General features: G+C 37.3%; 1 protein-coding gene across 1 annotated transcript in view; it reads right to left on the bottom strand.

The window, feature by feature from the left end:
* The window catches only part of LOC113592158 (tubby-related protein 4-like), a 31,850-nt gene extending 6,878 nt beyond the window's left edge, over window positions 1-24,972 (bottom strand). Inside the window, exons 1-11 of the mRNA XM_027032921.2 lie at window positions 23,934-24,972; window positions 16,923-17,335; window positions 9,837-9,965; window positions 9,053-9,214; window positions 7,544-7,724; window positions 5,458-5,565; window positions 4,311-4,477; window positions 3,990-4,214; window positions 3,548-3,782; window positions 2,646-2,790; window positions 59-209 (exon numbers count right to left, since the gene is read on the bottom strand). Coding sequence (XP_026888722.2) covers window positions 59-209; window positions 2,646-2,790; window positions 3,548-3,782; window positions 3,990-4,214; window positions 4,311-4,477; window positions 5,458-5,565; window positions 7,544-7,724; window positions 9,053-9,214; window positions 9,837-9,965; window positions 16,923-17,174 — 1,755 coding nt within the window. The 5' untranslated portion in view covers window positions 17,175-17,335; window positions 23,934-24,972. The remainder of the gene's footprint in view (window positions 1-58; window positions 210-2,645; window positions 2,791-3,547; window positions 3,783-3,989; window positions 4,215-4,310; window positions 4,478-5,457; window positions 5,566-7,543; window positions 7,725-9,052; window positions 9,215-9,836; window positions 9,966-16,922; window positions 17,336-23,933) is intronic.
* Between the last annotated feature and the right edge of the window lie 1,146 nt (window positions 24,973-26,118).

Raw genomic sequence — 26,118 nt, 5'->3', positions numbered from 1 at the left:
AAATATTGCTATTAACGTTATAATACATTTCTAACATGATGTGCATCTCTAAGTGTACCTGTGTTAAGTCTTCTAAAGGAAACTCTCTGCGAGAGGGACTTGGGGATCCAATGGATCCAATGGGTTTGCGGATAGGTAACCGTGGTGATCTAGATACTTCCTGTGTGGCACGGGACAGCTTAGGGGACTTGCGGGGATCTATATTTATCCTGTTGGTGAAATAACACTAAGTCTCTACAGAAAATGTACAAAATGAAGGAAAAGACTTGAACATTAGTTTTTTTCAAAAACATGCTTTTAAAATTATTGTTCTGGTTAGCAGCAGGGTAAGTGTGGGCTTAGTGCTGGAATCTGGGCAGCCATACATGGGCTGGAATCAAACCAACCATACCTCATTTTGGAACTGGGCCAGATCCAGATGCAGGCTGACAAAAAAAGTTCTCACATGATAGATAAGGGCCAGAACCAGACCATACATTTTTTGCTAGCTGGGATGCAAGCTACAATGATCTACTGCTAGTAGGTATGCTGCATTAAAATTAACAATTTAATTTCTAAAATAAAATACATAATTAGTAAAGGGAACTTTGACATGATTGTAATGTAGTAAAATTTCCATCATTATATGTCCTATACTTCAGCATTAGAAAACATTTTGATTTCTGTTTTTGTTAAAGGAATTAAATAATTGTCTCATGTCAGTTCTTTGATTGCATACTTTCTGCCCAGAATGTCACAATATTTAAAAGTGGTTTAGATGAGTCTTTTTTTCAGAGGCAATTTGTCTTTTTATTTGCTTAATATGTGACATAATAAGGTAATTTTATTTTGTGCTTATATAACTGTTCTATGCCACTTTTTACTTTATGTACAAATTATCCCCTAAATCCCAGTGTGATTGTTTCTATTATACAAACTGAAACAAATGTCAGAAATAACATAATTAAATACACTTTTAATGTTAAAACCAGCTGTCTGAGGGCACAAAATAGAGCAGATCTACATAGTGAGGAAATCAAACAGTGCAAACTAATGCAAATATTTTCTGAGGTAGGTTTCCTGTACTGTTCTTTTATAAGAAAAGATGAAAACTGTTTCATTTGGTAGGTCAATGGGGAAGAGGTGCATAAATGCAAATGCAAAATGTAGTTGCCAACTAGGACATTGTTTCATATATATAAGATATTTGTTTGTTTGTTTAGTGAATGCATGTGGGTTTGTGATCATCTTATTTGTGTGTCACGGTACGGCCCATCCCCCGCTAAAACGTCTCTGTATGTAGGTGTGTGTTTGTCTGTATTGTCACGCCCTCTCGTGTCTTACACCTGATGCTTGTTGTGTGTAATTATCATACGTATATAAGTCACATGTCTTATTGTTGAGTTCCCTGTGTTTGAAACATAGCATGTGTCCTACGTCTAGGTGTTCTATGTTAATAAACGTCTGTTTCAACGTGCTTCATCCCCGCATCCTGCTTAAGCCTCTGAGCATCACACTGTGATTTTATTAAATGAACATAAGACATCAATAAAGGTTGAAATTTCATTTTTGTTTCTTAATTCACATCTAGCCTCCTAAAACAAAAGTTTTCATTTATAAATTTTACATTTGATATATAGCAATTTTCTCTTAATTTCTGTATTTATTTGTTGTCAGATGCCTTACTTAAAAAGAAGCGAGTAAATTGTGCTCTTTGTGGGACACACAAGTTGGCAAGGATAGTGAAAACCATTATTTTCATACTTTAATCTTTTCTTATTTTAGGAAACCCAGTGTTTATTAGATTATCTAAAAAGACTAAAGCTTGTACAAACTTTGCAGCTAGTGTATTCATGTGTGCCTGTTTTTTGCATCCATATTCCAAAAAACAGGAAAAGACTTTTTATTCACCAGAGATTAAGAATTGTTTATGTATTCAAACCTAGATTAGACTAATGCAACATGTGGTTGGCTGGCTATCCTGCTCTTACTTTAAGAAAACTTCAGCTAGTTCAGAACACCCCAGGCCACATCTTTATAAGGAAAAGAAAGTCAGAGCATGTTACCTCAGTCAATTTGCACTAGCTTCCTATTAAATTTGATATTCACAACAAAATCTTGCCTTTGATGTTTGAAGTCCATAGTGTCTATGATATCCTTAACTCTGGTGCATAAATCCGTACAGAACTGTATATTTTCCTTGGTTATAACACAAAGGATTTTGTGTCTATTCTCTCTTCTCTTAGCCTTTTTACTTTTATCCAAGTAAACTGTATTGATCTTAGCTCAACATAGATTTCCCCTGCCTCATATGCCTTCTAATATCACATCCATGTCATAATGACTAGGAAACCAAAATGTTTACAAATTAAAAGTATAATTTCCTATAGATAGGTGCTAACTAACTTTAAACATTTTTGTAGGCAGGCGAACACCTGCCAATTGTTTTCTTTTGCAGTGAATATTTAGTTTTTTTATCAGTTTAATTTATGTTGCCAAGATTGTGGGTATGACTTTTTGCTAAATCATTTGATTACCATCAAAAATAAAACTGTATGCTTACTTCAGCCACTCAGTTGATACTGTTTCCAAAATTAGTGAATTCATGAATGCATATTCAGATTAATTTCACACTTTTCACACATCTACAAATGGTTTCTCACTACCTGGGGAGTTTGGGTGACTTGCTTCCTCTGGACATCTTTGGTGATTTCTTGCCAATCCAGTCATCGCTGAGTTCAATGTCACTGCAATCTGAGCAGTTGCAGCTGTCTACCACAGAAGTGATGAGGCTGTTCCCATACAAATCATCTGGAGAGGGAAAATAGATAAGGTTATACAGTGTGATTGGAACTTAAAAAGTGAAAAATTAAAATCCCAACCACATTCAATACAACATATACATACATAAACACTCGTGTGTGTGTGTGTGTGTGTGTGAGAGAGAGAGAGAGAGAGAGAGAGAGAGAGAGAGACAATCTAAGTGATCAAACAAATAAAAAAAAAAAATAAAATTTGCACAGCCTGCTCATATCATCTAACAAATGTCTAGAGGTGACAATGTGATAGAGCATAGATTCTGTCCCTTGTATATTTATTTCAAGATGGTGTACACGCAGAGGGAGACACACATGTACACACATGCGCACACAGAGAAGACACACACACACACACACAAGTGCAGAAACTGTAGCTAGAAAACCAGAACGTTCATTCCCCAAAATGTTAATGCATTAACGCTAGCATTCATTGTCCTGTTAATGTAAGCCCACAAGTTAAATCTCCCATTAGCAATTGCAACCGACTTTAACTAGAATCTTATAACTATCCAATTAATCACTTATGATAGCAGATTGTTGAACTGAGATGAGAACAATAGTTTTTGAGCCCTGTAAGTAACTAGTTTATCTGATTAAAGACTTGCTAACATTACAATTCCCAAATAATATTATTTGCATAAATGACCAAAATCAATCTAATCGTACAGACTGAAAACATTGTATATTTTATTAAGAGTGAGCAATTAAATATATTATTATTTCATTTCATTTTTCCAGCATGATCTCACCTGTTTTCCCATCTGTCTTGGGGTCCATAATGATAAACTCAGGGCGTAGTTTGCTGATCCTGCAGCCCTTCAGAATGGGAACAAGCCCACCCAAGTACTCCAGATATAAGGTGTAACAGGGCCCACCCACATCCAAGTTATCATCTGTGCGCTTCATAGTACAATAAAGACGCTCATTCCCCGATGAGGGGTAACTCACAAAGTCCCGCATATTGCTTGTATCAGGAATGGGGGGCTGTAGGAGGACGGTGAAACATACAGGAAAATGTTTCCCCTTGAGCCATCAGTTTAGCAAAGGTATATTTTTATACCTCAGTACTGAATAAACAAAAAAATGTCTGGCTTTTCAAATACAATTTAGCAATGAGTGAATAATTAATAAAGGCAGAATATTAATGCCATAAAATGAAACTTCAGTAAAACAGGTAAATAAACATCTTACTTTAATAGTAGGAGCAAAGGCAGAAGACACATATCTGCTTAGGCGAGAAGGAATACTGAGTTTGGACACATCCTTTTCTTCTCTCACTGTGCTGGCAATCACCTGTTGGCATAACAACTGCAGACTGGCAAGCCTGCGCTCTACCCGAATCACATACAGTGCTGCTCCACATGCCAGAAACAAACGAGAGTCCTTATGACCCCAGCAGAGGGTACTAATTGGCCTCTGTACAAGAATGAACACACATGAGACAAAACTATATGTAGATTAAAACTGTTTGTGAATGCGTTAATATTTTATACAGAAAGAGTATATGCACACCTGTGCAGGTGTTTCAAGTAGATAGATGTGTTCTCCATGATGATTGTAAAACTTAACAACTGCAGTTTTGGATGCTGTAAAAAATGCATACTCAGGGATGACCATTTGTTTCTCCAATCCAGCAACTGCCAACAGATCCCCCTGAGAACACCACTGCATCACAATATCTGAAACACACATACAAAAGCAATATAAGTAAATTACACACATCGACATCATTGCTATGTAGATAACTGAGTGCATAAATTTGTAAATATTGGTTGGCTGTATGTATAATGACTTCATTTCAACAAGTGTACAGCAGAAAAATAAACAAGTATTGACATGTGAGCTTGTAATAACATAGATGAAAATTGGTCAGGATTATAAGGAAGATCAATAATGTGCAAAACAGAGAAAAGAATGAAATCTTGGGCTTCTCTGACAGAAACTGGGGAATAAAATATGCACATTAGCTTTGTTATGACCCAAAGTTGTGTATCTGTGGGCTGGTGGGCTGGTGGGCTGGTGTTTGGATTTCAAGAACAATACAAATTTGTTTTTTTATTTAAAGCTATTTTGTATAATGTTAACTCCCCTTGTAACTTTTCAAACTTTCAAATATGTCATTTACATATAAATGGCACATGCTGTTCCAAATGCAATATTAATATATTATGTTGAACCCTATAATACCCTGTAGAACACCACTTTTTGCCACCTGTAGCTACACAGTACAACTGAAACCATTTGCAAGATGTCTGATCAAAGTAAGGATAATCAAGGATGGCTGTATAAGGAACTGATGGGAGCGAATCACAGTATCAAAAGACTAAGAAATCAATAAATATGTCTGAGCAATGCTTATTTTAAAGTAAAATAGATAAATGCACTAAGTAAACAAACAATAGCAAATTAAGCTGCAGTTACATTTGCAGTTAAATGGCCTGATCAAAACCACGGTTTATATCAATATATTGACATTGACAGAGTTTATCAGCATGCATATATTGCCGAAGTCAGCAAGGAAAATGTTATTTAGATATTGAGTAATAGTTATTTAGATAATTTGTATCCCCACCCATTATCCAGTGGATGTACATCGATATACTATGGATAAACCAAAAGTACATGAAAATATTTGGTGCCCAGCTACACACATCCTTACCTTTAAGTCCAGTGCGAATTATAGTAGGTGTGAGGTCATCATAGTTGCTCATCAGACTGATGTCTCCTGAGGTGAAACACACAGTGAGCAGGAGCTTCAGGCTACTCACTGCAGCAGGAGAGATATAAAAATAATATATTACTAGTGAAAATCATTATAAAGAAAAATACCATTTGTAACACTAAACAATTCACCAATCTTACATTTTACACCAGTGTCAAGAGACAGTGGCTATTACTTGGTATTTAATAAATATATAACAACCAAAATAGCCATGACTAGTTGAAACTATTTGGCTTGTTTTAAAGCCTAGCACCCTTTCCACATACCAGACAGCCAAACTGAATATAGGCCTATCACAAAAGCGTCACGGTACGTGTGCTCATTTCTATGGCCACGCCCTCCCTGTGTTTCACACCTGCTCCTTATTGTGTCATTAGTGTGTATGTATATAAGTCCTCTGTCTACGTATAGGTGTGTCGATGTTTGAACCAGGTTAGTTCGCTAACGATGTTGTCGTCTTTGTGTCAAATAAAACGTTTGTTGTGTTAGACACGGCACGTCCCCGCATCCTGCTTTGCCTCCGCTCGTCACAAAAATGACAATTTAATACCATCTAGAGCTGATCTTAGAATGTACTTAATCAAACAGGAAAGAAGAGGTGAGGCAAGTTTATAATCCAATGCTATGATAGATACTTTTTATGATATCTTGAAGGAAACTGTAAAATTATAGCAGCAAACTGTTCACATCACATAAACACAAAATAAACACAATTAGAAAATTAAGGATGCTCTAAAAAGGCTCTACGAAGTACAGTATTTACAATTCATTTACAGAAGGGACTACACTACAATAATTACAAATGTGCAAGTGAATGTAAATGAATACTTTCCAAATGCTACAATATGTGGTAGTATTTTAAGAATAATGTCCAAGTCTGAAACTAGCTGATCTACAAATAGATGTGTTGTTAATTGCTAAAAGAACTGCCCTATCAACAACTAAATATTCAATGATTAAACAGATATACCATTTACAATAAACCATACAAACAATGAAACTCACTATAATTTAAGCAGTATGGTATCAATATTGTCCATGTTGGAGGGTGACTCTTTAAAATGTCTAACTGTTGTGGGTATGAATGACCTCACATAGTGCCCATTAGCACTAGTTAAACCCTAAGTGCACCTCCAGTTTTAAGCTTATTTTTGAACGATTTGTACTTCTTCAGTTTAACACTAATTATCTGAAATTGTACACATTGTACAATGATCATTAGGGTTCAAACTGTAGGAGACACTTGGACCAAGACATCTATTCACATCCAGGCTTATTTTTCCATCATTTAGGTTCCATTTGATCTCATCTAATACAGAAGAAAATGTCAAAAACACATTTGGAGGAGAGGCTCAAAAACACAGGGGTTCTAACAGAGCATTTCAGAGAGAGGGTGATAAGATATGTACAGTATGATAAAGATGTGTGGAACATTGAAGCATGCAATCTATTTCAATAGACCAAAAATAAAATATGTACATTCAAAATTAGCATAATAGGTCCCCTTTAATGAAAAAATAGGTAAAACAGTGTTAGGCTAAAACTCCTGTCTGTGTAAATAGTTCAACAGAAACCAAAATATAAATCAACACACACACAAAAAATCTATGTACTACAAGACTTGGTTTATGCATACAACCACAGCTATTTCAGCAGTATCAAAATAAAGCATGTTTTATATTATATTTATATTATATTAAGATTGATATTATATTTATATTATATTAATTATACTATATTAAGAAGCAAAAATCATATGTTGCCTACATAGACAGACCAAAAAATTGGTTTAGTTTAAAAATCAGTAAAACTTTTAGTGATTCACAAACACAAATTACAAAAAACTGCATTACCAAGAAGACGAAGGCAGAATACCGTAGCCTAATAAACAGCTTTGTGGAGTCATCTTCTACCACCTACAACTCCCAATAGGGATATTGAGTAATTTAATTTTTGGATGGCTTTCTGGCAAAAATCTAAACAGACATTTGGCTAAGAGGAGGTAAGAAAATTGGTTATATACCTTGCAAAGAATCACAGTCATCTGAGTCTGTCTCACTCTCACTGCTCTCCTCCATTATAAAGTTGGGATAGCTCCAGGCCATGCTTACGATGCCCTTTGCCTCATGCAGCAGTAAATGTGCCATCATCCGTCCGTGACAGTCCATTACTATGACTTGTCCATCAGCTGTGCCAAACAACACCTGGAAAACCCAGGGGAAAGGATGAGAGAAACAAATACATTGGCATTGTTCATTGTTTATTAGCAAACCTAGCTAGCCTGGGAATTGGCTAACTTATAAAACTGCTCAAAATACCAAATGATAGCAACCTTTTAATAACCTATATTACAAAATGTTCTTCTGCACATTTCATGAAACTACATATTTGCATTAGAAATTGCCAATTCTCCAAACTTACACAGTGCTGCTTTAAATTATTTTTCATAAAATACCTCTGGGACAAGTGTCAAGTATAAACAAACCACAAAAAAACATGACAACACATTTGTACAACAAAGGCTGTATAAGCACAACTAAACTTTTTTTTCTTCTAGTCTTTTTTATTCAAGAGACAGAAACATATAAATAAACAAATTTTGTAGGAAAAATGGACGTCAGTGTCACTGTAGTTTATAGGCTACATCACTAATGGGTTTTGTGGGATGGATGTGGGGGGTATTTCAAGGTTCAGCATAAATTCTTAATTTTGGGAAGATGTCTATAATAATTTATTTCAGCAGCTATGGTATAATGGTGTAGACATCTTCCAAAAATTAAGAATTTATGCTGAACCTTGAAATACCCCCCACATCCATCCCACAAAACCCATTAGAAAAGGCTACTGGGATCAGTGCAAAGTAGGCCAGTTTGTATATAACAGATTACAATGGTAAAGTTAAGATACTTTACTAAAAAATGCAAATAATCAAAGGAATGAATGCATTTGTTATAATGCCATTAGGTTTGTTCACTTTGTCAAGTTTTAAATTTACAAGAATGACATTCAGAAATAATGTTAGGCTGGCGCGCCGGGAGTTGCACCCTTGGGGGGTTGGGGGGTGTCTGTCACGTTACGGCCCTGCACTCTCCTCAAACGTCTTGGTGTGTGCGTGTGTGTGTGTTCATCTGTGTCGCCATGCCCTTTCGTGTCGTCCACCTGTTCTGTATTATGTGTAATCCTCGTGTGTATATATGTCTCGTGTTGTAGTACATGTTGTTGGTGTTTGAAAGGTGTTTAGTGAGGTGTGCGGTGTTAGATGTGTCGTCTGTGTGTTAAATAAAAACATATGTTTGAACGTGCCCCTACTCCGCATCCTGTTAGCCTCGAATCGTCACAGATTATAGTATAATAATTACAAAAACACTTTACTCCAGGTGTAATAATCATTTGTGTAGCTGGAAATACACATGTACATAGCATTCTAAAATTTTGTATCATTGTTTAATGCTTTCATTATTGATAAGGAACTGCAGACATACATTTGATTTAAAAATAAACAAAGAAATAGGACTTAATTCAGGTACACTACCTGCTGGTCATCAGGAGTCCATATCCCACAAGTTAACTGACTCTCCAGATTAATCTCAGAAGACCAGTGGCGTTGACCACTGACAGAGCCCACCAGCACAAAACCATCACGGTAGGAGATCAGTGCCTGCGTGCCATCATGAGACCATGTGAAGTCACTGACCTAAACAAATAAAACAGTGTAATTCAGTAACTCTACAGGGATGCCCCTTTATTCAGTTAGTAAACAGTTAGTTAGTGCCTCCTTGCACTTAACTATACTTAGCAGAGACTTTATTTGTAATCAACACATTCTTAACACTACTGTCTCTAACGTTTACCAACAAATAAGTTAATGGTAACTTATGGTGTACAAAATACAATTAAAGTGGTCATATGTCTAGTGGTCTCTTTAAAGAAAAAAAACTCCTGTTATAAATGTCAACTGCGATTTAATCTCAGAATTACTGTGGCGCTCAAAAGATCTAGGTTACATTTTACAGTTAAATTCAAAAGGTACAGCAACCTATTAGGTAGAGTTATACTGTGTATATATAGGATGACTACTACTATGCATACTCTAATATTCTTAACTTGTTAAATCAATGTTAAACAATCCTCCAACCTGTATGGCCACAAAATATATGCACATTCATTGTACCTGCCTCTGTGTCTATTTAAACCACATATAAATTTGTCTCTGATTTTGAAATACAGTCACTGAAATGCATACTCCACTATAATTTTTAGTGTATTTTAGTGTTTTTCGGTAATGACAACATTTAAGTGTCCTTCTCCAGTCTTACCTGTGTTCCCCGGTCATTTACCAGCTCTATAGACCAGCGGCCCTCATACTGAATCCATACAAAAATCCCCCCATCTGCATCACAGGTGGCCAGCTTCTGAAAAGGCTCATTCCACCGCACCAAAACCACCTGCAATAAAGAACAACTCAGGTTAATCTGCAGCATTTCTCAACACTATGTTGTAATACACTGTGTGTGTTGCATACATAATGTAACATTTGTTGCTTTGGCTTTATATTATAGCATTAGTTATGAAATGAAAGAAGACTTTTTATTTTAAAAAAAGTTCAGAATGTTACCTTTAATTAGGGGATATTTAGAATCATAGTCCTATAAAAAATCCACCAATTTCACAGGTCCATTAGTAACATCAGTTTTCTTTTTTTTCTTTTTTTTTTAAATTTTTTGCTTATTTCAGGGGTTTTTGGTCTTAAGTCTTCTCATTGGAGATTAGATCAGATTTGGCCAGTCTGAAAAATTACACTTTTTGTCCTTGAAAATCTCCATAGGTACTTTAGTTGTATTGTTTCACTGCAAGGTGAAGAATGATTTTCTGACTTATGACCTGATCTCACTGTGGAGGCGAGCAATTTCCACTGGCAGCTACACTATGTTGCCAAAAGTATTCACTCACGCATCCAAATCATTGAATTCAGGTGTTTCAATCACTTCCATGGCCAAGGGTGTATAAAACCAAGCACCTAGCCATCCAGACTGCTTCTACAAACATTTGTGAAAGAATGGGTCGCTCTCAGGAGCTCAGTGAATTCCAGTGTGGTAACGTGATAGGATGCCACCTGTGCAACAAGTCCAGTCGTGAAATTTCCTCGCTACTAAATATTCCACAGTCAACTGTCAGTGGTATTATAACAAAGTGGAAATGTTTGGGAACAACGGCAACTCAGCCATGAAGTGGTAGGCCACGTCAAATGACAGAGCAGGGTCAGCAGATGCTGAGGCGTGTAGTGCGCAGAGGCTGCCAACTTTCTGCAGAGTCAATCACTATAGACCTCCAAACTTCATGTGGCCTTCAGATTAGCTCAAGAACAGTGCATAGAGCACTTCATGGAATGGGTTTCCATGGCCGAGCAGCTGCATTCAAACCTTAGTTCACCAAGTGCAATGCAAAGTGTTGGATGCAGTGGTGTAAAGCACACCACCATTGGACTCTAGAGCAGTGGCGACGTGTTCTCTGGAGTGACAAATTACACTTCTACGTCTGGCAATCCGATGGATGAGTGGGTTTGCCAGTTCCCAGGAGAACGGTACTTGTCTGGCTGCATTGTGCCAAGTGTAAAGTTTGGTGGAGAGGGGATTATGGTGTGGGGTTGTTTTTCAGGATTTGGACTCAGCCCCTTAGTTCCAGCGAAAGGAACTGTTAATGATTCAGCATTTTGGACAATTTCATGCTATCAACTTTGTGGGAACAGTTTGGGGATGGCCCCTTCCTGTTCCAACATGACTGCACACCAGTGCATAAAGCAAGGTCCATAAAGACATGGATGAGCAAGTTTGGTGTGAAAGAACTTGACTGGCCTGCACAGTATCCCAACCTCAACCCGACAGAGAACACCTTTGGGATGAATTAGTGCAGTGACTGTAAACCAGGCCTTCTCGTCCTACATCAGTATCTGACCTCACAAATGTGCTTCTGGAAGAATGGTCAAAAACTACCATAAACACACTCCTAAACCTTACAGAAAGCCTTCAAAGAACAATTGAAGCTGTTATAGCTGCAAAGGGAGGGCCAACATCATATTAAACCCTATGGATTAAGATTGGGATGTCACTCAAATTCATAGGCGTGCGAAGGCAGACGAGCAAATACTTTTGACAATAGAGTGTATGTAATTCCACACCAACTTTGGCAGACCTGGTGATTTCTTTTTAATGTAATCTTTTGAAAAACAAGATACACATATGTGCCTAAAAATTGAATGCAACATTTTTTAAATAGCACATAGCCTGAACCTTTCTTACATCCTGATAGATATGCTTAGAAAAGATGCTGTGGGGAAGGACTCCATGACTGTCTTGTGCTCTGTAGTTAGTATCCATACATTTCAGCATGGTCTGCTGTATTACCCACTCTACAACATTTTCTACAATAAGGTGGCCCTCCCTTGCTTTCAGTGATTTTGCATGCACATGTAGTACTGTACAAAGAAGGGTAAGCTAGGTAGTGCTCAGGATTCATGTCGTTGGAGGGAGGGGCTTTGGGAATAATTTCAAAAGAGGGCAAACATTGAAGGGTGAAGCTGGGCTGCTTTGGTGGCCAGGTCTACTGAAAGTTGACAAGTCCTATAAAATCCATTTCAAGAGCCTTGATGATAAATCACAATATTTGGCTGTTGTTTTTTAATAAACATTCTTTCTATACCCACTATACACTCTTTAACTCTACATCTAAGAATTTAGTCCAAGTGAAATAATCAGAACTTCTGTTAATTATTTAATTTTTTTAATTTTATTTATTTTCTACTAAAAGTGCTAAAGGTTATAAACCTCTGATCAAGAAACCTAACCTTGATCTCAGCCAGTTCTCTGACTGCAGCATGTTTCAAACCTTCCTTCGCTGCTGAACCTGTAGCCAAGTTCATAACATTTTAATCTAGTGGAAAAGTTATACTAGTTAATTAACAAATATACTGATCTGTCTTGCTAATGGATCTGAGTGTAGCATCTGACAGCAAGATAAGCTAAAATGTCGTAAGACTCTCCTAGTTGAGATCAAGCTTGATTGTTTACACATTGTAGGTTATGACGCTGGCTCTCCTGCAAGAGTATCACAACCCACAGACCACTGCTACAAATCTTTCAACACCAGGACAGTCCTCACAACAAAAACAAATGCATGTGTCCAAAGAATGGCAAAGAAGAGAATCCAACATGGCTGGTATAGAATAACAAAACTAATTGCACTTGTCTCAAAGAAAGAAAAAAAGACCAAAAGGTTTCTTGGTATAATATTACTTACCTATTTCTGTTCTTGGTCATAGATGAGCAGAGTACTGTGCTGTTATTAATTTGTTGTTGCTCTGAATGCAAGTGTTCAATATTTTGTTAAATATAGGTTAATGTCTGGGAAATGAATGTATTGAAAACAAAAGAAAAACCCCAAAAATCCAAACAAAGTGTGAGATTAAAATAAGTTGCTTAACACTAGTGGTTTGTAAAGGTAAGCAATAAATTATCAAAGATACACTGTTCCACAAGGCTGTGTTTTAGCACCATTACTGTTTTACACAGAGAAGTATGTAAATATTTGGACAGAGGCCAGCTATGGTTGCTATTTAGGTGCTCATATACTCAAGCAGACCTGAAAAATGGCTGAAAAATAATGAGTGTAAACTATCTGTCTAATTTTTACAGCACATACATCTATGTCAGTTTGAATGTGTAGGAATTGCAGCCCTTTTATACATTTAGGAGAACAAAAATCATTGGACTGAATCAGCCACTGAATGCAGTTTCTTGGGTAAATCTATGTCACTACAGCATCAGGTCATGCACAAAAAAGCTAACAAAGTCCTAACAGAAGTTTAAAGCAGGGCACTGAGGCTATAAAATTAATCAGTGTAAGATTAAACTAATCAGATGCCAAAATCTTAACAAAATAACGAATATATTAACTAACTATATACAAATAAATAGATATTAACTAATATTATCTAATAATATAAATAATAAATCAACTAATTAACTAGTAACTAATCAGATACCAAATTATTAACAAAAAGAGACTTAGTAAAATACATTAGCATAACCTGTGAATAATGGTAATTATTTTAAGAATTGTTGATTTCTGAACTATCTTTGTATATGGAGGTCTGTTGGTTCCAATGTGGGTATCTTGTGGAATACACTGCTCCACTTGTTTTCAGCTGCTAAACTGGTCAGTGTAAGATAATGTTAGCTAACACTAACAAATTCAAGTTTTCTTTAGATTTATATATAAGTGAATAACATTATATCATCACAATAACGCCTGTCAAGGATAGGATATACGAGGCAGCAATTGAACAGTCAGCTCTTGATGTTGATGTTTGAAGTCATAAAAACTGGCAAGTGTAAGGATCTGAGTAACTCTGACAAAGGCCAAATTGAGACGGCTAGATGATAGATGAGGCATCTCCAAAACAGCATGTCTTGTGGATTGTCTTCAGTATGCATAAAAGTATCTACCAAAAGTGGTCCAAAGAAGGACAACAGGTGAATCAGCAACAGGGTCAAGGGTGCCCAAGGCTCAGTGATGCACGTGGATACTGGTCCAATCCCAAAGAAGAGCTACTATAGCACAAATTCCTGAAGAATTAATGCTGGCTATGAAAGAAAGGTGTCAGAACACACAGGGCATAGGGCTGTGCAGACTGGTCAGAGTGCCCTGTCCACAACCTAGAATGGGCACAAGAGCATCAGAACTGGACCATGAAGCAATATGTGGTGGTCTGATTTGATGAATCACATTTTCTTTTACATCATATGGACAGCTAGGCATGTGGGAAGACATGGCACCACGATGTACTATGGGAAGAAAGGAAGCCGGCAAAGTCAGTGTGATGTTTAGGGAAAGGTTATGCTGGGAAACCTTGGATCTTGGCACTGACGTAGATGTTTCTTTAGCACATAACATACTTAAATATTGTTGCAGACTAAGTACACCCCGTCATGGCAATGGTATTCCCTAATGACACTGGCCTCTTTTATAACAATAATCTGCCCTGTCACACTGCAAAAATTGTTCAGAAATGGATTGAGGAACATGACAAATGGGTTCAAGGTGTTGACTTCGTCTCCAAATTCTCCAGATCTCAATCTAATTGAGCATATATGGTATTCTGCTGAAAAAACAAATCTGATCCATGGAGACCCCACCTTGCAATCTGATGTACTTAAAGGTTGTGCTGCTCACATCTTGGTACCAGATACCACAGGACACCTTCAGAGGTCTTGTGGAGTCCATGCCTTGATGGAACAGAGCTGGGACCTACACAATATTAGGCAGGTGGTGTTAGTGTTATGTTGGAGCTCAGCAATATATACACACACACCACTTAAATATTATTTAATTTTTTTAATTATTAAGATATAGCTCTCTCTCTCACTCTCTCTCTCTCTCTCTCTCTCTCTCTCTCTATCTATCTATCTCAGGCCAACTTCATTACCAACTAGGTGTGCTCTGAATTTTCTCATATGACTGTGTATATATTTGATGCACATATGAATCTGCAAGCACTAGCACTTAGTTGTTCCAGTGTGCAAAATGATTGTCATGAGCAGAGGATGCAATGAACTCCACAAGGGTGTGATCATAGGGTACCGAGCAAAGGGTGGTAGCAATCTCAGTAACCTCTATGTTCTAGAGCTGCATACTGAACGTGTGCCTAGGATGGACTTTTTGAACATTAAGTGCCTCCTAACAGTATAACAAGGGTGCCCCACAGTCCATTGATGTCAGAGGGAACCAACTCCAGCAAGTGGTACAGAGCAATCTACACGCCGCAGTGGACCAGTTAACCTCTGTAATGAATACTGGAGCAGCAAGGAAAATGTAAGGGATCACCACGGAGCAAAAGCTGTTATGTCTGGGCCTGTGAATCACATGCATGGTTAAGACACCAATGTTAACCAAGGTTCATCAACATCACCTCCAGGATTGGAAAACATTGCCTTCATGGATGAATCCTGGGTAGTGTAGTGCATTGGGCACCAAACACACAAGAACTGCCTCCAAGAGTCAACTGTGGGCCAAATGCAGTATTGTGGTGGCAGAGTACAGCTCTGGGGGATGTTTTCCTGGCATGATCTTGGACCCTAATATCACTTTATGAGTCTCTGAATGCCAAAAGGTACTTGGCAATCTTAGTGTTGGCAACCATACATGTTGACATTCATCCCTGATGGTATCTAGCAACAGGAAAATTGCCCAACTCACTATGCAAGGGTGGTGCATGAGTGCTTTAAGAAGCACAGCAGTGATTTTGGTGTCCTTCCCTGGCCTGCTAACTCACCAATCTCAATCCAGTGGAGCGCATCTGGGAACTCTTGGTTTGTCAGGTTCACCGTCCTGATCCATAAACACACAATCTAAGGGAACTCAGTGCTCTGTTGCAGTTGGAATGTTCATGAGTGCCTCTGGATATCTTCCATCACCTAATACAGTCTCTCACTAGTGTCATAAGAGATAAGGGGGCAATCTCTCTCTAAAGCAATTTCATGTGTTTTTGTCCAAAGTTTGGCTAACTGTTTGGCAATAGATTACATTACTTAAAAACATGAGCTAACTGGCTAGAGTTAAAAATATGCATACCTATAAGTGTTAACAAATTCTAAAATGAAATCTTGAAGGATTAAGTAATTCAGGGTCTTCAGAGCCACACTCTGCTTTTGTGTCTTGTGTTCTTTAAGCATTTAAATATTTTAAAGAAATTGAGTCAATTAAAATGCATGCTCTAAGTTGTGTCATTCAGTTTGAAAGTGCATCATTATTGCATTATCATTGTACATTATTTCTAAAATTTCTTTTCACTCAAAAAGTAATGATAGTTGTATAGATGTAGTGAAGCAAAAAGATTTTCAACTGTGAAATGTAGTGGAGTGAAAGTAAAAAGTTCCCAAAAACAGAGACACTACAATATAGTTAAACTAATTGAAGACTGCACTACAGTACAGGTACCAAGTACATGTACTTTGTTTCTGTCCATCAATGATTACAGCAAATATAGGGGAAACAAATTCAAGAAAACTGCTGCAGCAAAAGTAATGCTTTCAAGACCAAACATATGGAAGAGAAGCCAAAGACAATAGTATTGACACAACAGAGCTTTAGGTGGAAACACAGTATACTAGTGCTTTATCCACTATCTCTTAATGAGGGTATTTTCCTTAGTGTAGTATTACATTTGAACAGTGACACCAGGAATGGCACAGTGTACACTCATAATTAATCCTTGTAAGCACAGATAAATGTTTTATTAACTTAAATAAGGCTGTATTTAGAACAAACATCACATTATCAGTGCCATGGGAACTTCACTTATAAAAAAAAGTAAGCAAAAGGTATAAATCTATTTCAAGAATTCTCACCTCGCTGTTATGTCCTCTCAGATTGAAGTTGATGCGCTGTGGAGTGATACAATCCCTCTTGCAGTGGCTAGAGGTGAAGGTAACCCCTACCACACCTCTCCCATTCCCAGTGGCCAGCCAGCCTTCTTCATAGTACCTCCTCCTACACAATGGCTTATCTTTCTCATGCTTGGGCACACAGCCCTTCCATGACAAGCAGAGGATGTTGGAGTCACTATAGAGAACAGGGCCATGCTCAACTGCTGCAAACATTCCTGTCTACACTTCTAAAAAATCACTTGGAATTTAGGTCCACACTGTGAGCCTGTAGAGGTCACTAGATGATTTCCCTGTTCCTAAGACTCCAATTAAGTAAGAGCTTCACATTCCCTCGCATTTGTGGTTTGCTGAGGATAAGACCAGGATCCAGGTCCCTGACAAAACAGAAAACAATAAATACCAAAATAGTTTATTATAAAAGCAAACATATCCTTTCATACAGTGTAGTCCATAAGTAATTTCACAGTGGCAATGACAATTTCTTTGGATTGAAAGCAATAACCATGACAAAACAAAACAAAATGCACAATGCCTTAATGTGAATGTATTTACATCTATATACAGCCTTTAAGCATTGCCTACACACATTTCTTGACCAGTAGTGTGCTGCTGAATTGCAAGGGGAAGACCCCATACAAATGTATTCAGATGTCTTGGAATTTTCCAAGACTTTCAAGGACTCTTTTCAAGCACTAATATTTTTGTTTTGTTTTCTGCTTTGGAAGAAACACTTTGGCCCTCATTTTGGGAGGAAAACCTAGAATGAAAATTGCCAGTGACAAAGGTCCACATCAGGTCACATTACATCTGTAGTGTGAATGGTAATGCAGGGTAATGCATCTTGATGTGTACTCAACAGCTTATATCATACTGCACATATCATCTTTGTCACTGCCCAAGCCAGAAAATATGCTCTAATTGCAAGATTGTTTGGAATTTGCTCCACATGTATTTAAGCAAGCTAGGCTATAACCGCACTATAGAGGCTTTAAGAATTTGACTGGCACACAGAGCCTGGACCTCAACCCCTCTGAACACCTTTGGGATGAATAGAACGAAGATTGCGAGCCAGGCCCCCACATCCAACATCAGGGTCTGAACTCACAAATGCTCTTCTGGAAGAATGAGCAAAAATTCCCACAGACACACTCCAAAACTTGTAGAAAACCTTCCCATAAGAGTGAAAGCTGTTATAGCTGCAAAGGGGGGACCAAATTCATATTAATGCCTATGGATTTATAATGGAATGTCATAAAAGCTCATGTAAGTGTAATGTGTAGGTGCCCTTTTGTCCATATTATTCACTAGTGCATATGCTGTACACTATATGCTATATAGTGTATGTTGTATGTAGTGCATATGATGTATGAGCTGCATACAGTGTATGAGCTAGCCAATGTCTATGTGGAAAGGACTGTTGCATTTGACAGCATCAAGCATTCAAAATTCCATGTTTCTTATGAATATGCTTGGTAGTAAGTTTTACTTTTACAATTAATAATTATAATTAAACATACTCTTGATCCAAGACAAGTTTTACCACATTGGAGTAATTAGTATTGGCAGCCAGCATTTAGATGACAGTAGAATTAAATGGCAAATTAATTAAGGACTAGACTCTCTAAGTTTATGTATGTAGGATTTGTTAGCCAGATATATAACCAAACAGCCCTTAGATAGCTAAATGTATGGAATATTTTAGCTGCAACAACAATTACATCAAAGTCTGACTTCACTCATTAAGCATGACAGAGAGCTATATTGTGTGACAATGATGTTTAGTTGTGAAACATTCACACTCAGCTAAATAGGCTATAGTATAGCCTTGACACACAGTTATGATATATATCCATTCTTGTACACACACAGAAAATTCTTAGGTGGGAATATGTATTTATACCAATTGTCCAAGAAAACTAATAAAAAGTTAGAATTAACAGCACAGCTTACTAATAAGGGTTGCCACCATTTCAATAAGACAAAACCAGACACTCCTGTTCCTGTTAGACTCAACATTAATGTGTCTTCCACCTGTACTTTGTATTTTATGTTGCTTGCCAACTTTTGATTGACCTAAAATTGTGAACAGGTGGGTGAACAGGTGGGGGAAGTAAAAAGTGATAAATGGCTAATATGCTTGACTTGCATATTCAACCCCCCAGTTTTACACTTTATGCATATATCCACAATATATGAATCCTCCCCCTGAGGTAATTGCTTCACACTATAGCTTTGCGATATGTTTAATCATTAGGCCAACATTATCCTATAGTAGTCCATTCTTCTCCGGAAAAAATTTAAAACAAGCACATTTGAACAGTCAGTAGGAGACATGGGAGAAACCTTTTAGCAGGCTGAAAACATAATAATGTCTCTGTAATGGATTATCCATTTCAAATTTACTTTATACGAGCAATTCCATTTCACACAAAGCTATACCGGAGCTTTACAATTTTCTGTCCATCTACAAGATGTGACTGCAATCCATTTGACTACTGAGATTTGGAGTTCAGATGTTTGCCCAATGTCATTGCTAAGCCTTACTGCTCACTGGATAAACTCACATTTTAGTTTAAAATGCAAAGTGTCTATTCTTCTACCAGAAACTAGCTCCTAAATGTAAATCTGTGTTACCCAAAAATACAATGTAACTGGAAAAGTCAACTCAAATATTTTGATTACAATTTTTAACCCCACCACATCAATATACTTTGAATGGTCACTTTATTAGATACACCCATCTAGTATTGCATTGGAACTCATTTGGGCTTCAGTACCACAGCAATTTATTACGCCTTAGATTCCACTAGGTGTTGAAATCATTTTGCAGGACTCTTGGCCCATGCACACAGGGTAGCTTCTTGCAGTTGCCGCAAATTAGATGAAAGGACTGACACGTTCTGCAAGGCCTGTTTTACTTCGTCCCAGAGATGATCTATAGGATTAAGATCTGGGGACTGTGAAGGCCAGGGAAACAAGGAAAACCTCCTGTCATCCTCCTGGAACCAATCTATGAATATAGAACCCATTCTCTTCTGTCCCCTTTCGTGTATGAATTGTTGAAGTCCGCAGGATCTTCTTTTGCTGGACATTTTCCCAGATTACACCATTCTCTGTATACTCTCAGCACTATTACACAAGAAAACCCAACAAGGATCAAGTTTTTGAAATACTGGCCCTCTCCAATCTAGCACCAATGAACATGCCTCATTTGAAGTTGCTCAAATCACTAAATTGCCCCATTCTAATGTAGATTCACAATGAAACTGATCCATGGACAACTTGCTGACCTCATTTTATACTGCATGCCTGGATCATGTGTCTGATTTCCATAGAAGAAAGCTTCAATTGTGAAAGGGCAGGTGTCTCTAATAAAGTAGCCATTCAGTTTATGTTAATGAGCACAAGCCAAACTATTTCTTAGTTATAAAATTGTTTTAAAAACTTTTCTACAGGTTTATTTGCCGGAAATATTTGCCTACTACTTTTCTTCATGACTGATATATTTTATAAGTTATGATATTTAAAGGACATCATGATGAGGTATTTGACAGCAATACCTGACGATGATGATACACCAGTATAAAGTTAGCTTGCTATTTGACATTTCATTCTGGCTAGACATTTGCCAACATTGAACTTCAAAAAGTTGAACATGGCTAAATTTGTAATAGAATGAACTACAATATGGAGTGCAGCATATGTCTTATTTTACATAATTTCAACAGAATTTATAGCTAAGCAGTTTAAAGCTTCCTGTGTGTTGCATTAGGGATCACTGTTGATGTGATGCACATTTCAGATTAATTTTTACATTTTTGTATTTCAGTACTATTTGAAGCAAATTATAGCCTACAATATAAAATAAATTATAAATACTGGTTAAGAGAATAGCAAATAGATATCAACCCAAACTGGAGTGAGGTGCAAGACTTGTTGCATCATGCAAAGACAGGTTCTGCAGCAGGGCCTAATGGGGTTCCGTATAAAAACGCATCTGATGTTTTGAATTTTTATGGAGTATGTTGGTCAGAGTGTGGAAGAAACAGATTATGCCATAGTGGCAAAAAGCAGGGAGTATTCTTATACCAAATGAGAAAGATGCTGTGGATATTGAGCAGTTTAGACCTATAAACCTTAATTTGGACAACAAGATTTTCTTTAGTGTGATCATTCAGAAACTGTCTGAATATTTGAAAGTAAATAAGTTAATTGACACATCAGTTTAAAAGGCAGGGATTTCAGGTAGCTGATATAAAGCAGTACTGAACCATAAACAGCAAGTTGTGGGGCTGGTAAGTCATTTTTGCTATTTGAATTGAAATTGAGGTATCTACAGTGTGGCTTGCTTCCTTGTATTAGGTGTCCTCTGATGGTTTATGAAGTTGTAATTACAAAAATAAAGAGTCTAGAAGATTATGAATAAGGAAGTGGCTAGGGGTACTGTGCTGTCTAAGTAGTGTGGCATAGTATGGGAGAGGGGAGGTGGAGCTACTTCTGAGAAATTTAGATGATCTTATCATGAGCTGATTAAGCAAGGATAAAGCAATCTGTGAGCTGTTACAGTTACATATCACATCCTTATCCCCCAATCTTCTCTTAAGTAACTGTAGTGCAGGTGCAAAGGTGGAAGATAGGGATTGAGTCAGGTGATTCATGGAAAGTGTTTAGTAAGGCTGCAATGCCAGAGAAAAGGCAAATGATTATTAGTTTTATTCATAAAGAGGAAGCACTGCAAGAACAGCAATCTCACAAAGAAAACAGGAACAATAGGTGTATCTCGTAAGTCTAATCGCTGCATCCTCGGTTCCTCTGTTCTACATCCTGACATCTTATGTTGCATTTCCATGTTTTATTTGTATTTCATACTGATCTTTTATTTGTCCCATTCAAGTTTTCACTTTCAATGTGCACATTTGTAAATGAATCCTGTTATGCGTGCATGTTTTCAGACTAAAACTATCAATGCAGCATGCATTTTGTGATGCAACAGAACCACAAGGCAGGTGTGTGATTAAAATAACACCTTTGGCTATTAGGAGATCCATAAATGTCCAGTGACAGATGATACAGCTGTAGATCACATCAACAATTGATGTCACATGAAAGTGACCATAGAGTGAATAAGGAGATCTCAATTTGTAAATCCATTTAGCGCTGATACCTTTGTCCTCACATGCTTTCCTTGTTTCCTCAGAGAGAGGAGCAGAGCTAAGACGTGAGGAAAGGAGGCATGGAAAGGAAACAAGGATAAACCGTTATGATATGCACCCAATGGCTCAGATTAGAGAATTTAGAGAAGCAGAGGATCACCTGTTGAGAAATATGGGTGATGAATGTGACGCAAATTAAATTTTTGCTTAAAGCAACTTTGTGTCGCTCCAACCCTGCAAAACTGGTCATTGGGTAGATGAAGACTCTAGTTGTTAATTATGTTGTGTAATTTTTAACAGGTTCTTAGCTCTGCATGTTTATATGATAATAAGCAAATAGAGGTTCTGTCTTTGCCCATTAACTACACTGATGCCAGATATGGTGTCAGATATACTCAGAAAATAAAGTTTATAGAGCAGTAGCATAGGTTTCATTTCAACCCACCACAAACTGCAGCTATGTTATAGAGTTAACAATTCTATTGGAGGATGCGGTTGATTAAATATTCAAAAGGAAAATAGTGAAATATGCTGATTTGGTGACTGAGGTGAGAGAATGTTGGCGGCAGGTGTCTATTAGGCCAGCAGAGATAAGTGCTAGTTAATAGGATATTTGACATCTCAGTGTCAGTGTCAACTGTCTCTTTGACGAGGATCCAACTCGCGAAAGAGGCTAAATATAGCGCATTAACCTTTTTAAATTCAGTTGAATGATAAAAAATAAGGCATATGCGTTGCATTTCTCAATATCCTATATCATTCTATTAAGACATGAGGCAAGTACCTCGACATTTTTAGGACCGATTAATGTTCAAAGTTGGCGAAAGTCTAATAAATACAAAAGGTCAACACATTTACAGTATAATTTTATCCGAGCTTTGACTGTTCTGAAATATTAATAACTGTTTTAACAGTTCTATAGCAAAACCACATATTTTTCCTAAACTGTTCTGACATGCAGTGGGAGGGTGTACGGCGACTCATTTTGTTAATTTACCTACTAACATTAGCCAGTACTAAAACGCATTGAAACGCAGATGAGACGTTAACTAGCTTGCTATGTCGGTTAAAAAAAAAAGATTAAAATATGAGCGTACATGAAACATACACAGGTCTAGTTGACTGTTGTGCGGAATCTGGGTCCAGTTTTCATTTACTGTTCAAACAGGATGGCAATTTATAATATGGTTAGCTGAGGGTTTCACAAAGGTACAACGACAATCAGGGATCCATACCATCTCCTCATATAACTAGTCTAAGTACGTTTCATCCACGACGCTGAAGTTAGTTACATATTAGCACCTGCTTCGTTTGATTCCTTATTCATAAAGGGGTGTTCATGACGTATATTTGCCTCGCGATGAGCTAAATGAAAATGTGATCATGAATTTGTTAAGAATTTATTGTGTTTCTCATCGTGAGCCTTGGAATTAACTGAAATAAATATTTTACAAAATAAATGTTTTATATTTGAATCTAATTTTTACATTCACAATATCAGAATGAAAAACAATCGAGTGTTAACAAATTTATGATCACTTCTTCATTTAGCTCATCTGTGTCTGTAAATCATAAAGTGTGCTGCAAATATGTATCGTGAACACACTTATGAATAAGGAACCAATTTCAGCCACTGAATAAGAAGCTGCGAATAAGTAACTTAACTTCAGTGTCGTGTTTCATCCAGTAGTTCTTGTTTCGTTTCAAATAGGATGTCCTAGAGGAGCTGTCACTATAATTACTTACGGATTGTCCATCAAGTTAACATAGACTGAAAACCTAATCAGTGAGGTTTTGTAAATATGTAAAATGCATTCACCTGTAATCCAGGCAAGGATTGATTATCTCCAGGTGTAGAAACAAAACAACTTCAGTTACAGGGCGATATTCCACTTCAGAACGCTTGATGAAATGATTCAAAACAAAATAGCTTCGAACGGAGAAACCCTAACAATGTTGGAGATGTTTTCTGTTTTAAATATGTTTATAACGACATGAAAAGTGCAGTTTATAATTTCTTGCTCGTGTGGCTAGTCCGCACAGTAGCCAACAGCAACATAGCGTTAGCTACTAAACCTGCCTAACCCTAGATAATTGACTAACTGGTTAGATACGTTGTTTGGTATTTAGTTTATTTAGCTTACTTGTGAGCACAGTAAGCGTCAACAATGGAATGTAGATAGCTGGATATATTAAAGCAGAAATAGAAATCTTCGATGCAATCATCAGATATATATATTCTATAGGTAGCTATCCAGCTACCCTTAAAACTATCATGTTTCGCTATTTATAACTAAACCACAAGCACGTTTTGAACGAACTTCTCAGATATCCTAGCTTGTTTGCTAGTTAGCTAAATTAATCTTGTTGAAGTCAGAACACTCCTAGCTAAAATAGGTGGGTAGGTAGTTAACTAACCACACAGACTAACCTCAGAAAGGGGGCTAGGTAAATTAACAGTTAATTTAAATGTTTTGAGATTTTAAATGTGGTATGTACACAAAACATTAACTGCAACAGTCGACACCAAAATAAACGTATTTAGCTACCTAGCTTCTTCATACAGCCTATTAGTTTGAAGCCAAACTCGTTAGCGCGGGCTAGCTTGCTGCTCCTCAAATAGTGCAGTAGTTTAGCTAGGTTAGCTAAGTTTAGTTAACGTTAGCTAGGTTAATTAACTTAAGTAACCAGTTTGAAAGCAAAGGACTACACGAAAAGTGTATGCCTCAAACCAAAAATAGATCTTTGCCTTGTAGTTAATATACACGCAAACGAGCAAAACATTCTTGTTGAATCCCAAAAAATCACGACCTGCTTTGGTCCAGCTAGCGTTAGCTATCTTTACATCTCTACGTTGCTCTCATTGCACATTTTCCGAACAAGAAGCTAACATATGCTGTTACACTTGGCAACAAGAGCGAGGTAAACTGTCAAAATAATAGTCCCTACACAGTTTTCATATAATCACTCCTGGCGCTTTGTTAGCACTTTAATACTTAATAATAAGTCAGTACTATAATAAGTACTGACATAAGTAAGTACACATAGGTGTGCTAGCAGGCATTCTATTAAAAGTGTCTTGTTTGGGCCTTATCGAACGCTAATTGTTATATCAGACTCTTGTCTGTTTAGAAATTGATAGGCCTGTCTTTGAATGTGTTCAGTACCTAATAATAGGGCCCAAAAGTCAAAGTTTATTCATGTAGTGCTTTTTACAGCATACATAGTCACAACGTGGCTTTATAAATTATTCAGTGTTGGATTATCTCCACAGCTCCATGCAGATAAACCAGAAAGATGTAGCTCTGTTAAGATGAACAACAAAGGAACAGTCCATAAACAGTAGTTGTGTCAGTGATCAACATGCACCTCTGGCAGGTCTATATGTAACAGCATAACTCAAAGGGAGAGCCAGAGGGTGACCTCAGTCCTGGGGGCTCTCTGAGACATTACATTCCACCCAAATCATTGTCACAAAACCAAGTGAATGAATGAAGTGGCAGCATGACAGCATCAACACATAAACAGTAGTTGTGTCAGTGATCAACATGCACCTCTGGCAGGTCTATATGTAACAGCATAACTCAAAGGGAGAGCCAGAGGGTGACCTCAGTCCTGGGGGCTCTCTGAGACATTACATTCCACCCAAATCATTGTCACAAAACCAAGTGAATGAATGAAGTGGCAGCATGACAGCATCAACACCTCATATTACCAGAAAATTCTCTTAAGGAGGGCCCCAGGTGCTGCACCTTTATATGCTCAGGAAATGAACCAAAAGCTTGAGTAAATAACACTTTAACCTAGATTTATAAATTGGCAGTGTGTCTGAGCCCCAAATTTAAACTGGAAGACTGTTCCATAACTTATGGTCTTTATCCTCCTTTATAGGAGGAGCTCTTCCCTTGGCTGTAATCTTACTAATTCTAGAAACTAAGAAAAAATGATATTTTGGTTTTCAAAAAGGAGGGGGGCTTTCAGCTGAGCTGTTCCTGACAAATAAA

This window comes from Electrophorus electricus, chromosome 2 (assembly GCF_013358815.1).
Source record: "Electrophorus electricus isolate fEleEle1 chromosome 2, fEleEle1.pri, whole genome shotgun sequence".
Taxonomy (NCBI): domain Eukaryota; kingdom Metazoa; phylum Chordata; class Actinopteri; order Gymnotiformes; family Gymnotidae; genus Electrophorus; species Electrophorus electricus.
The sequence above is the reverse complement of the archived record's forward strand: the minus strand, read 5'-3'. Positions and strand labels throughout refer to the sequence as shown.